The sequence below is a fragment of the Alosa alosa genome, chromosome 20 (genome assembly GCF_017589495.1).
Source record: "Alosa alosa isolate M-15738 ecotype Scorff River chromosome 20, AALO_Geno_1.1, whole genome shotgun sequence".
NCBI classification, from domain to species: domain Eukaryota; kingdom Metazoa; phylum Chordata; class Actinopteri; order Clupeiformes; family Clupeidae; genus Alosa; species Alosa alosa.
In genome coordinates this window covers 17,406,164-17,419,650 of record NC_063208.1, presented here as the reverse complement: position 1 = coordinate 17,419,650, position 13,487 = coordinate 17,406,164, and the positions used below count along the sequence as shown (strand labels likewise).

The following is a 13,487-nucleotide window of genomic DNA, read 5'->3' as shown; positions in this document are numbered from 1 at the left end:
AGAGAGAGAGAGAGAGAGAGAGAGATGCTGTTACTCAGGTACTCATGACCAATTGACCACTTCCATTGCAGGATAGGTCGGACCAGTTACTGGAGGCTTTGGGAAGTGAAAAGTAAACAACATACAGTACCCTCCAGAATTATTGGCACCTCTGCTAGTTGACTAAAAACAGCTATAAAATCTGTTGGTGATTTATCGTAATCTCACAATGCAAACAATGAGGAAAAATCCAACCTTGAAGGGAAGCAAATTAATTATGAGAAAAAAGGAAAATTCCATAAAGAAATACATATAAAAAAACACATCGCTCACAATTATTGGCACCCTTGCTTGTAAAACCTTTTTAAGCCTCCCTTTTCCAATATAACACCTTGTAATATTCTCCTATGAGACCCCATAAAGTTGGAGAATACAAAGCAAGAGATTTTAGACCATTTGCCTTTACAAAATCTCCCCAGATCATCCAGATTCCTAGGTCCATACTTGTGCATTCTCCTCTTTGACCCACCCCACTGTTTTTCTACAGACTTTAGATCAGGGGATTGAGATGACAAAGGCCTAAGCTTGATTTTGTGTTCAGTAAAGCATTTTTGTTTTGATCTGGATGAAGTATGACCACCGCCCAGTCCTGCACATTCTCTCCGCAAAAATAAATATCATACTCCATTCCCTACTTTTGGATGGAGTAGGAGATTTTCTAGGGGTGCCAATAATTGTGGGCAACATGTTTTGTTAACAATAGTATTCCTTCATAATATTTCTTTTTCTCAGAATACATTTGCTTCCCTTAAAGATTGGACTTTTCCTCATTGTTTTCATTGTGAGATTACAATAAATCAAAAGATATTTTATTATATCTGTTTTTAGTCAACTTTACCAAAGGTGCCAATAATTCTGGAGTTGATGGTGCCAACATTTGGGGTCCAAAAACCTTTGACATATTTCTGACTGGCTTAACGTGTTGACACCTGAAGACCTGTCCATAAAACACTACTAGGGTTTAGAGAATGTTCAACCAGTTCTCTTCAACATTCACCAATCATGTGCAACTGCAACTGACCATTCCATCTGATTAAGTAGGCTACATACAGTAGATATATGGGAACACTAGAGTATAGGCACACAAAGGCCTTGGTGATGTTATAATAGAGATCCCAATCAATGCCTGTGTTTGTGCTCATCTCTACTCCATACACTCTCCATATACCCCATCCTACTTCAGGCCTATTAACACAGAGAGGGTCAGTCAGCTTCGCCGCTGTCCTTATGATTCCATCACATCTCCCTGGACTCTCTGAATCCTGACATAAGCCTGAAACATCTGATCAATATACTCGATCCATATACTGTAGAAGAGGCTCAGAATATACAGAGCATCACACATGGAGCATCGCAACCGCCAACACTGGCACCTGACACGTGTTAAATATTTTCTGTGTTTTCTCCTATAAGGGCTTGACAAGTATAGGGGCTTCAAGCATGTGCAGTTTGGATTCTCTACATCTTCCGTTCTGCTCCTCAAATCTTCTACTGACCCTGACATATCCTTGAATCAGTCAGAATATAGGAAGTCATATTGACGTTGCTTAGTTTTATTTATTTATTTATTTTTTGGGGGAAAGTATTCATAAGCCGTCCCTCACTTGATATGCTGTGCTTCCCTTTCTCTATATTGATGCTCTTGCTACAAAAATGAGCTTCTTTTTCTTCCTCCTTCTTCTTATCTAGACACATTCAGACTTGTGTGAGGGAAGGTTGTCGGAGTATCCATATCCTGGCGCTATGAGACTAAGATATGGAGTGGCCCCTCCTGGCCACAGAGAGAGAGAGAGAGGTGTCAGCACCTCTGGGGCTCTGCGGTGTTTTTTAGGGGGGCGTCTGCTTACACCAGCAGCCTGGCGGCGACAGGCGATCCTTCCAGCGCACAGCGCACATAGCGGCGCAATCTGTCATCAGAGGCCCCATTGATCGGGGGACGTAGCGCAGCACTTGGCGATCGGGGGGCAGCGGTGCCGCCGCCAGCGTACATAAGGGGCACGCAGCACAATCAGCAGGCCGACAAATCACTAGTGACAAAGCCTCGCCGAGGAGAAAAATCACATCGCTAACCTCCCCCGCCGACCACATGCCTGCGTCCATCACCAAAGGGGAGGGGGGTGCACATGATGCTTCTCTCGCAGTCTGCTATATGACAAGCAGAATGGTCAAGCAGAGAGCCCCCAGAGAATGAGAATGAGATGCTGTGGGGGTGGTGGTGAGAGAGAGAGAGAGAGAGAGAGAAAGAAAGAAAGAAAGAAAGAAAGAAAGAAAGAAAGAAAGAAAGAAAAAGAGAGAACATCTGACAGAAATATTGTAAGAGAGAGATCATTAGAAGGATATGAGCATCTGAGCATATATACAGTGTGTGAGAGAACAACAGGACCATCGCTTGAGAGGGACAAAAGAGTGTGTTGAGCTTGACTGAAGATGACTGATTGAAAAGGAAAGACATAGAGGGAAAGAGAGAAAGAGAGAAAGACAACAAGCACATCAAACAAAACAAGCAGACAGCAGGCCAGGGCCGGTTACCTTCTCTTTGTCTCTCATGGATCCTTTGCCGAGAATTGACATCTTTGTGAGTGTGTCTTCTTGTAGCCGCTTTAACGAGTTCCCGCGCGGGCCCAGCAGTTTGCCCACAAAGTTGAACTGCAATGAGATGAGGAAGAGGAGGAAGAGGAGGAGAAAGTGTTAGCTTCAGTGATTGACTGCTACAGCGGAGGTGCCAGAAACCAGGGAAATCAAATCAGTTCATTTGAGTCCAACCCAGTCACATAATGAGAACTCCCAGCATGTGTTCTTGGGATGAAAAAGACCATTAGCAGCTACCTCCATCCCCATCTCTCTTTTAATGAGAGAAACACTGTCTGTTGTTGACAGTGATTTGTTCAATCAAGCATATTTCGAAGCATACTTCTCTGTACTTGCATGTCGTTTACATTGTCGAGTCCTTGGAGACCCTCTATAAAAAACTTAATAAACCATATGGATTCTATATTCCTTATGCAATTATCAACTTCATTCCATGACTTATTCACACATATGAATGTCTGCAACATCTAAACATCCACCCTTCTTAACCAGACTGTCAAAAAAGCACTGTTTTATCCACAGACAAGAGGAGTGTAAGGCTGAACACAGCAGTCTTCGCTGAACTTCCACTCAAGATTTCACGAGCGGAATAAATCACACAGGCACAACTGGATTCTGTAAGTCAGTGGAAGAGAGAGAAAGACGGAGAGAGAGAGAGAGAGAAACCGAAAACAGAGGAAACCGTGAAGAGATAAATAAGAAAAGATAAAGAGTGCTGGAGAGAGTGAGGGAGAATTTGAGGGGAAAAAAGAAAGAAAAGAAAGAAAGAAAGGATGAGCATGTGGAGAAGAAGGAGAGACACAAGTAGTGTTAGAATGACATAGAGTGGATAGAGGAAGAGGATGCCACACTTATCTGTTCACGGGTACCTCTTAAAGGTGAGTTGTGCTGCTGTCTCAATCTGCCCTTCAGGCCATTAATTAACCATGGCAGAGAGAGACAGAGAGAGAGAGAGAGAGAGAGAGAGAGAGAGAGAGAAAAAAGACAGAAAAATGCTCTCTTGCTGACCAGTGAAGTCATCATGAATGGCCATGTCCATGCCAGCACTGGATGCTGTGAGAGCACAACTCTTGGGACCGATCTGCTGACCTACATGAGGTGCTGAGACTGCCATATTCACATATTTTCCACGTATATGGCAGTGTTCCCCTTTCAGTTAAAACAAATGTGACACACACATGCATCCAGTGCAGCAACAAATCCAATGCAAACAAACAGTGTAGAGGTTAGTGTTCATTTTGTCACCTATTTTTAATTTAGTCTTAGTCTTGTGACGAAATGTCCTTTTTAGTCTTTGTCATATTTAGTCATTCAAATATCATTTTTGTTAGTCAAAAGAAAACTAAAGGTATCTTAGTCTTAGTCAGTTTTAGTCAACACATTTTAGTCTTTTTTTATAACAAATTATTTCTGATTACCATTTGAGTCAAATAGTGTTTCACACATCTCAATTTTCCAACAATATTGTGTGTCCACAGGGCTACTTTCGTCTGTTATAATTACTCATTCTGATTTTTTTTGTCAGTCAGTATGTTTACATGCACAGGTAAGTCGAGCTACAGTTATAGCTCGGCTGGGATTTGACCATAGACAGTAAAAGATTTGACTGGACCACTGTCATATTCGTAGACCAGTGTTTCTCAAAGTGTGGTCCGGGGTGGTCCGCAAGCTATCCCAAGTAGTCCGCGAGCAGACGTGGTAAAATATAATATAGATGAGTTGTTTGCAATATTGAACCAACTTGTATGTAAAAACAGTTCTGCAACACTGCTATGTAAGATATGCCAGTTTAAATCATACAGTATGAATTCACACAATAAGCAAAGTGCAAAGACAATAAGCAAGGTGGTTCAGTGAGTAGGCCTATTGTGTAGACTAATTATAGGCTACTGTTGAAGTAGGTCTAATCTTTTTTTTTTTTTTTTTTGGCTAGGGTTAGTTAAGTGGTCCTGAAACTGAAAAAGTTTGAGAAACACTGTAATAGGCCAAAGTATTAATGTTTTACTCCACCTCGCTAGATGGCGATATGCGCCCAAACACAACACATTCCCCAAACAGACTCTCCATCTTAGCCATAGCTAACTTGCTAGCGAACTTTCCATATTAGCTTACTTGCTAGCAAACTTTGCATCATCAGTCTAACTAGTTAAATAGTTGACATTATATGATGAACATTTTCGTATGGACATTCTGGGGGATGTTAATTTGTATGAGAGAAGCTTCAACTTCTGGGTATGTAGCATTGTGGCATAAAGCTTAGGTAGTTAGCTTGCAGAAATCTCCAGTGTTCTTGTTCCATGTAGTTTCGTGTTGCAGCCACAGGGTTGCAGCAACAACACGTAGATTAGCCTACAGGAAAGATGTTGCGTATGAACTCATTCGGAATATTTTGAAAACATAACAGCTAGATATTCTGTCTTCTCATTTTGTAGACGAAAATGAAAGAGATTTTATCTTAGTTTTTATTTCATGCAAAACATTTTAGTCTCGTCTTTTTTTCGTCAACAATAATGCATCTTAAGATAGTCTTAGTCAGTGTTTCAGGACATTACTGCCGTCTCGTCATCGTCTTGTCTTAGTCATTAAAAAAAGGTCGTTGACGAACATATTTCCTCTCGTCTGGTCTGACGAAATTAACACTAGAGGTGATATACAATGATATGCTGCCTAGCGCACATGGTAATAGCATGTTACGCTCCGGGTGGTGAATATTTAAATACCCCAGTGAGGGTGTGATACCTACAGTAAACAAATAGAGTGAGAGGAAAGGGCGTTATTCCCTTTTACCATTACAAAGACAAGACACCTGTTGTTTACCCTCCCCACACACACACACACACACACCCCCGTGTAAATACACATCTGGGATAATATTTACTGACTGTAACTTGGGCCTGCTTTCCATATGGGCTATTAATAGCGGGCGTCTGCAACCCTTCTGCCAGTGCGAGGAATTGAGGCACTTATATATCTTTTAATATCTTTTTGTGCAATCAATACTAATATTTATTCATAACTAATAATAATTAATATACCGGTAATTATTGGAGTTTGTTATACAAGCACTACTGGGGCAGCCGTGGCCTACTGGTTAGCGCTTTGGACTTGTAACCGTGACCAGTAGGAACGGCTGAAGTGCCCTTGAGCAAGGCACCTAACCCCTCACTGCTCCCAGAACGCCGCTGTAGCAGGCAGCTCACTGCGTCGGGATTAGTGTGTGCTTCACCTCACTGTGTGTTCACTGTGTGCTGAGTGTGTTTCACTAATTCACAGATTGGGATAAATGCAGAGACCAAATTTCCCTCACAAGATCAAAACAGTATATATACATATACTTATACTGTGACAAAAACAAAATCACTGGACATTTACATTGTATGAGGAGACAGGTATTGTTGGTTCTTCGTCTTCCACATGAATGTCTGCTTTGCATATAGTGTACTCAGAGTCCTTCCTTTAGCCAAAGTAAATTAAACACGCAACCTTTCACACTGCCCCCTGAAACCCCACAAAACTAGCTTTCCATTACACTTTCATAAAAGCGCACCTTAAGGCACAAACTCATTAAAGCCTGTTGTTAGTCAAATCACTGCAAAATCATCTAACTTTGGACAGAGAATCTCTGACCACCCTCGGGTCATCGTTTGAGATTCTGCATGTACTTTTTAATGCGACTCTGCCCAGAACCCTCCGCTCTTGTGTTTCTTGTCAAGAGAACAGTTTTACCCAAAGCAACTACCAGAGCACAGAGGGAGAAGTAGACCTACATTTCTGGAGACTGCTGCCTCGCAAATTAATTTGTGACCTTGGAGTTGCTAGCGCAACAAGAACAACAGTTTTTTTCTTTTGCTTTTCTTTTTTATCATTTGCTGTTAACTTTGGCCTCTTCTGTTACATTACATCAGTCGTAAATCAAGGGTTCGATTTCCCCCCCGAGTGGTGGTTCTCTGATTACTGAATTGTTAGATGCGGGCCTCCTCCACCTGAAGGAAGTGATGCTGGCTCTCAGCATCAACGCTAGCCTTTCCAAACATTTCCAGTGGGCTGGTCCCCACAGTAAAGAGCACTGAGGAGAGTAAAGAGAGAGAGAGAGAGAGAGACTTTGAAAAAGACTTTGAAAAAGACTTTGAAAAAGCTTTCGATTTGGCATGAAGGTCTACTCTCGAAACTAATTGACAGTGGTATTGGAGGCAAAACATACAGCATAATAAACGTATTCGATAAATAAATGCACAATTAAAATTGGAAATAAGCAAACCAGCTATACTTCACTCAAGGGCGGGGCGTGAGGCAAGGCTGTCCACTCTCACCAACTCTCTTCAACATCTATATCAATGAATTGGCAAACCAACTAGAAAAATCAAAAGCACCTGGCCTCAGCCTTCATGATTCCGAAATCAAATTTCTTTTATTTGCAGATGATCTGGTTTTGCTATCTCCAACAGCAGAGGGCCTGCAGCAGAACCTAGATGTACTGCAAAAAATCTGCCAGACTTGGGCACTGCCTATAAACACCAAAAAAACTAAAGTATTAACATTCAAAAAGAGAACAAATTGCCAGGGAAACAAACACAACTTGATTGAAAATCAGTTCTAACGGAAACTTCAGCTTGGCTGTGAGTGAGTTGAAAGAAAAAGCACGAAGGGCTTTCTATGCCATAAAAAAATCTATTAATATTAAAATACCAATCAGAATTAGGCTCAAAATATTCCAATCGGTTATTGAGCCCATTGCTCTATATGGCAGTGAAGTGTGGGGTCCCCTAACAAACCACGATTTTGAAAAATGGGACAAAAATCCAATTGAAACCCTGCATGCAGAATTCTGCAGGAAGATTCTAAAAATGCAGAAACAAACACCAACTAATGCATGCAGGGCAGAACTCGGCCAGTTCCCCCTCCTTCTAAAAATTGAAAAGAGAGCCATCAAATTCTGGCAACATTTAAAAACAAGCGACCCCACATCCTATCACTTCAAAGCCTTAAAGAGCCAAGAATTGAACACAGAAAAGAGTCCCCTCATCCAGTTGGTCCATAGGCTCCAGCAAGAAACAACCAATGGAACTAACATCACTATTCAGCCTCAGGACACTGGCACCCCTCTTGAAAGAATAAATACCAACCAAATTATCAACACCCAGAAAGAAAAATATCTCACATACTGGACAAAAACAACAGAAAAACAAAGGGTATAACTTTACTTGACGGGTGAGTTCATTACACATTCATAGCAGCTGTCATAAACTGCACATAAAGCATTCATGACTGTTTCATGAGACATGACTCAACATTCATACCAAACCTTTCATGAATGTGGAAGACAGAACGACAAAAATGTGTCAAAATAAAAGTAAAAAAATTGCAAAGCAGCATTGCCGTTTTTGTTCGAACCTCTTACCTGATCCGTCACATCTGAGTCAATGGGCTACTCCAGTGCCAAAAAAGACAGAACATGGTCAAACAAATAATTTTTGTTTCATAAAAATGTATTTGTTTTATGATACCTTGCAGATGATTTCTCATCTTTGCTACTGGGAATGTCCAACCGTTCCAGGTTACACAAATACTGGGTCAGCTGAATGTAGGCTAGTTTACCTCCCAGTGTTAAATTCAGTGATTATGAATACTTCACAACTTGTATAGTAAAGTGACATTCGATGTAGACTTCGATATTCATGAAATATTTACAAAATATTGGCTCTAAACGGCAATGCTGCTTTGTGACTTTTATTTTGACAAGTTGTCATCGTTCTGTTTTCCACATTCATAAAAGGTTTGGTATGAATGTTGAGTCATGTCTGTTTCATGAGTCATGAATGCTTTATGTGCAGTTTATGACAGCTGCTATGAATGTGTTATGAGCTCACCCATCAAGTAAAGTGTTACCAAACAAAGTAAACTACAAAGTTATTTGACTCTTAACAGGGAATATCATTTAGCAAAATACTTGACAATTGTAAGAGACACCAACTTGAGAAAAACAATGTCTAGATACAGGCTTAGCAATCACTGTCTGGCAATAGAAACAGGCAGACACAGGCAAACCTGGTTGCCTAAAGAAAACAGACTTTGTGTGAACTGTGACAAAAAAAAAAAATAAGTCAGAATTACACTTCCTCACTAGCTGCCCTAACTACAAAGAAATACGCTCCAACTTCTATCCAAAATTCCAATCTATATATCCAAAATTCTTTGAGATCGAAGATTCAATGTCTTGGAACAGGTCTACTAATTCACTACATAGTACATATATCAACTATGTTGGTACACACTTATTGCTCTTTGATACAGTGGCATAAACCCATTAAAATGAAGTGTACCAGTTAAGTACTTACAATTACATATTACATGTATGTTGTGTCATTGGTGTCTTGGAATATGTCTGCCATTACCCTACATCCTGTAGTACATGTATCAACTGCGTTGGTACACATTTATTACTCTTTTGGTACAGTGGAATAAACCCATTAAAATAAAGTGTACCAGTTAAGTACTTACATGGACATATTATATACATCCTGTCAATGATGTCATGCATCCTGTAATTGATGTGTTGAAACATGTCTGCTGTTACACCACACAGTACATGTGAATTAGTAGACCTGTTCCAAGACAAGACCTGTTCCAGTTTATTCCACTGTATCAAAGAGTAACAAGATTGTAGCAGCACAGCTGTTACATGTACACTGAAGACGATGAGGTCTTGACTGGAGCTAAGCATGCTTTGTATATCAAATCTATCATGACCCGATTTACCCCATCCAGCAGGTCTCAGGTCAGCTCTTTGCCTCTGATGAAAATTTAGGCAAATTGGCAAAGTTTTGTAAAAGCACTCAGTATTACAATGTAACAACTATATGTAGGTACCCACAAATACATTATGCAATTACAATGATAGTACCTGATAGTACATGTTGTTACACAGGTTGTAACACTGTACCTAATTAGGTAAGTACACTGTAACAGCGACACATTAAAATAAAGTGTTACCTTATTTACTTTTTTGTATTTTTTCAAAAATGTAATAATTTTGTAATTATGATTTGTCGTGCCAATAAAGCATATTTGAATTGAATTGAGAGAGAGAGAGAGAGAGAGAGAGAGAGAGACACACACAGAGAGAGACACAGAGAGAGAGAGAGAGTCAGAGACACAGAGAGTCAGAGACAGCAAGAGAGAGAGAAAGAGGGAGTGAGGGAGGAAAAAAGTAATGCTCATCAAATCATTTAGCAGTAAGATGTGGCTGAAATATGCTCTCCTATTGGGTCTACAAGCCACTTAACAAACTTAGCTGTAGCCTGTAGGGAGAGATAGAATATTCCTATTGTTTAATATCCAATCTTAGAAACACTCCAACATCTGTAGGGAATATCCAGAGGGACCTATTGCTATTCATGCTCATTCAAAGATACATCTCATACTTCATAAACATCATAAACTTTCCTCAAAATCAGACTGTATCCTCAAGTTCCCCAACTCTACTAGAACATTTAGAACATCCAATATATGCCAGGATGTACTCGCTGATACTTTCGATCGTCTGTGCCCTGATATCACAAACAGGGCTAAGCTAGGTACTATAACTATAAACACTACATGATGTTTTGGACTTTTCAGATATTCCTGTTTTTCTGTTCAGCACTGTCTATTCCTCTCTCTTTGCAACATAAATCAGTTTGCGATTGCAGGAGCTAGTAACATATTGTAAATGGAAAAAAAGAATAAAAAACAAATATCCTAAATGACAATGGTGAATGCTGTCCATGCACTGTACATCTGTCTGTGGAGGGAGACACCTCAAAATACAAGCTCCAGATATTGGAATGGCATTTAGGCCAGCATCGGTATTTATTTATTTGATGGAGAGCATGGTTATTTACAGGCAGATTGAGAGTGCGGGCCTCCTCGAGGCTTATGTCTAAGTGGGACATAATGCCCGTAAATGACTGAAAGAGAGCGATTTAATGTTGATCCTAAATCACCCTACGGACGACTGCCTCTAATGCATGCTCTCTGATCGTAATGTGTTATGTATGGGGCGCATTTAACAGGGTGCTTAACAGTGTGCGAGCAGGTCACACTCTGCTCATGGATATGTATGTGACTTTAGTAAACAGGGGTAGCACACGGCATGGGATACACTCAACCTCAGACAGAGGCAAGTACCCAAGCCAGCTTGAATACATGACAGGGTAAATGGTGGGCACAGGGAGGAGAGTGGTGCGGTGCCGTGGGGGAAAATATATGGAGAACGGTATGAGTTTGAAAACGATGAGTGTGCCTGTGTGTGTGTGTGTGTGTGTGTGCATGTGTCTGTGTGTAGGGGTGGGGGTGGGGTCTGAGTGAGTGAGAGAGAAAGAAACCGAGAACAAGAGAGATGGAGAGAGAATGAGATCCAGAAACAGAGGAGAGGAGAGAGTGCTGAAGAAGGAGAAGAAAAAGAAGGAGAGGAAGTTGGTGCAGGCGATGTGAATGATTAAAAAGTCTGGAAACACCGATGGAAAGGTGGGGGGGGGGACATTAATCACACCTAACCGAAGGGGGTGGGAGAGAGGCACACATCTAACATCTTTTCATCATTTCCAGCATGCATTAAAGCGTCTCCACGGCAATGGCCTGGCTTCAGGGGGGAACGGGCGGGCCGCGATCCTGCTGAGGTAAGCACAGCGTCGTCCCCGACAACGGGATGAAAAGCATTCTGAAGCGCTGTGTGAGGGAGACGGAGACGGAGAGAACTCTCATTTGGAGGTTAAGAACCACGACTCCACACACACGAGAATGTGTGTGTGTGTGTGTGTGTGTGTGTGTGTGTGCGTGTGTGTATGTGCATGTGTTTGATGCATAAATAACATTGGAGTTATTGTGACACTTTCTCTCTCTCTGTCGGTGTGTTATGAGTTGCCTTGGAGTTAGTGTTACTGTGTAACTCTGTGTGTGTGTGTGTGTGTGTGTGTGTGTGTGTGTGTGTGTGTGTGTGTGTGTGTGTAGGCGATTATGTGCACACTTTGAGAAGGAGCTCTGTATCAGGGTGGCTTATTCCTCTCAGGTTCTGCTGGCAGAATTGCAAAGGGAGGTGATGCGGGGGAAAGTGCTGGAAACAAAACCCCCACCCTTTGACACAGAGGCACTCTGGGAAATTAGCTCCCTGCTTCTCCGTTAACTTTTCCTTTGTCTTCGCTTGCCATAATCCGCTTCTAAGGTGTCTCTTTTGCATCACGTTAAAGTATGCAAAGCCCACGAAAGAAAACTTGAAAGCTTAAAAAGCATAGCACATCTCATCCATATGCAAAAAATAATGTTCTTCCCTTTTTGTACTCGTCTGTAAATGTCCCCTCTTCTTCCATCTCTCTCTCTGTCTCTCTCTCTCACTCTCTCTCTCTGTCTGTTCTTCCATCATGCTGATCAATGACTGAAAAGTCTCTCAGTCGACGGAGAGCTCTGCAAACTCTCTCTTCCCTAAATGTCCCTCCTGTTCGAGCCGCTCGATTGCGATGCCTTTTGTCTGGAGGTCGTCGCTTTGGAGGCATCTTCCATTTCCCTGACAAAACAGAGCAAGCTTATCCTCGACGAGCACTTAAGCTACGGACACAGATTAAAGCAGATGGGAGTTGGAGGACTCAACAAGCACGACAGCCTAAAATATCCAACCACAACAAGGTCCTTGCAACAAGCAGCTTGGGTGCTCCTTCAAGGAGTTTCCTAAAGCCCTCCCAAAAAGCTACTTGTCTCTATTCAGAGATAATGAAGAATAATGACTGATGCTTGGGGGATGGATTATTGTAATAAGCGATGGATGGATTATTAGACACACAAAAGACATCTTGATTAGATTATACAGCTATAGAGAATATGAATCATTTACCTATGAAATGTTTGTTACAAATTGAGTGCTAATAATCCAAACATGACGACACAATGACAGAAAAAAAACACACTGTCAACAGTGATAGATTATACATGTTTTATAAACACTGCTTAAATGATTCATAAATACTCTATACAGTATAGATGAATGATTTATGATGGAGTGTGTGCTGTGATAGTGGTTGAGATACTTTGTGCCTTGATTTTTGTCTTTGCCTAATCCTCAAAGATCGCTGCCATTATGAAAATGCCCGTGCATAATTCATGATCAGAGAGTGTGAAAGTGATTGTTGTGCATGTCTGACATTTTCAGGTGCCATCCCTGAAAAGTGCCGCTGAATTATGGAGGACCATCTGCCAGCCCCATTCCAGATGAGACCCCCCCCCCCCCGCTCCAATCACCACTTCCACCTGACTGCCATCCCCACCCAACCCATGCCACCCTTCACCTGGCACGGGAAGCGCGCTTGACAGGCGAGGGGGTCTTCCACGCACACACCATCATTTCAGATAAAAAGGCTTTGATCAGTGCTTCACTTTCAGCCAATAACACTTTCATCAAGTGCCGAGGGCAAGGTGGCACAGAGAGAGAGAGAGAGAGAGAGAGAGAGAGAGAGAGCATGTGTGTTCAAGATCATTACGAGGTATTCATCCTAACGTATTGAAATGAAGGGTACTTGGATAATCTGGTGGACTGTTTTTGTAATGCACTGCCAGAAAGTTTGCCAAATTCTTTCTGGAGAATAAAAGAGTTGGTTGCGGGGCGTTTCTTGTGTTTCTTTTTGACGGAATGACAATGTCTGCGGAGTCGCATTTTCCTGGTGATTGAATAATGGATTCAGGGACAGCATGGCATTGTCATCAGATTCAAGACCCACCCCAACGGGCATTAGAAAACTCATTTCTCTCTCTCTCGCTCTCTCTCTGTCTCTCACTCTACCTTCTCCCTGCCAGCCTTGACTGATTCTTATTGATGATCCGCCACACTTTCTCAA

The 13,487-nt window shown here is 41.6% G+C and overlaps 1 protein-coding gene across 4 annotated transcripts in view; it reads right to left on the bottom strand.

The window, feature by feature from the left end:
• khdrbs3 (KH domain containing, RNA binding, signal transduction associated 3) overlaps window positions 1-13,487 on the bottom strand; it is a 119,985-nt gene that overhangs the window by 55,851 nt on the left and 50,647 nt on the right. For all 4 annotated transcript variants that reach the window (XR_007192049.1, XR_007192050.1, XR_007192048.1 and 1 more), the window contains exon 3: window positions 2,569-2,685. Coding sequence is in view for 1 of the 4 variants with exons in the window: in XM_048230141.1 (XP_048086098.1) it covers window positions 2,569-2,685 (117 nt within the window). In the remaining 3 variants the exon portion in view is untranslated. The remainder of the gene's footprint in view (window positions 1-2,568; window positions 2,686-13,487) is intronic.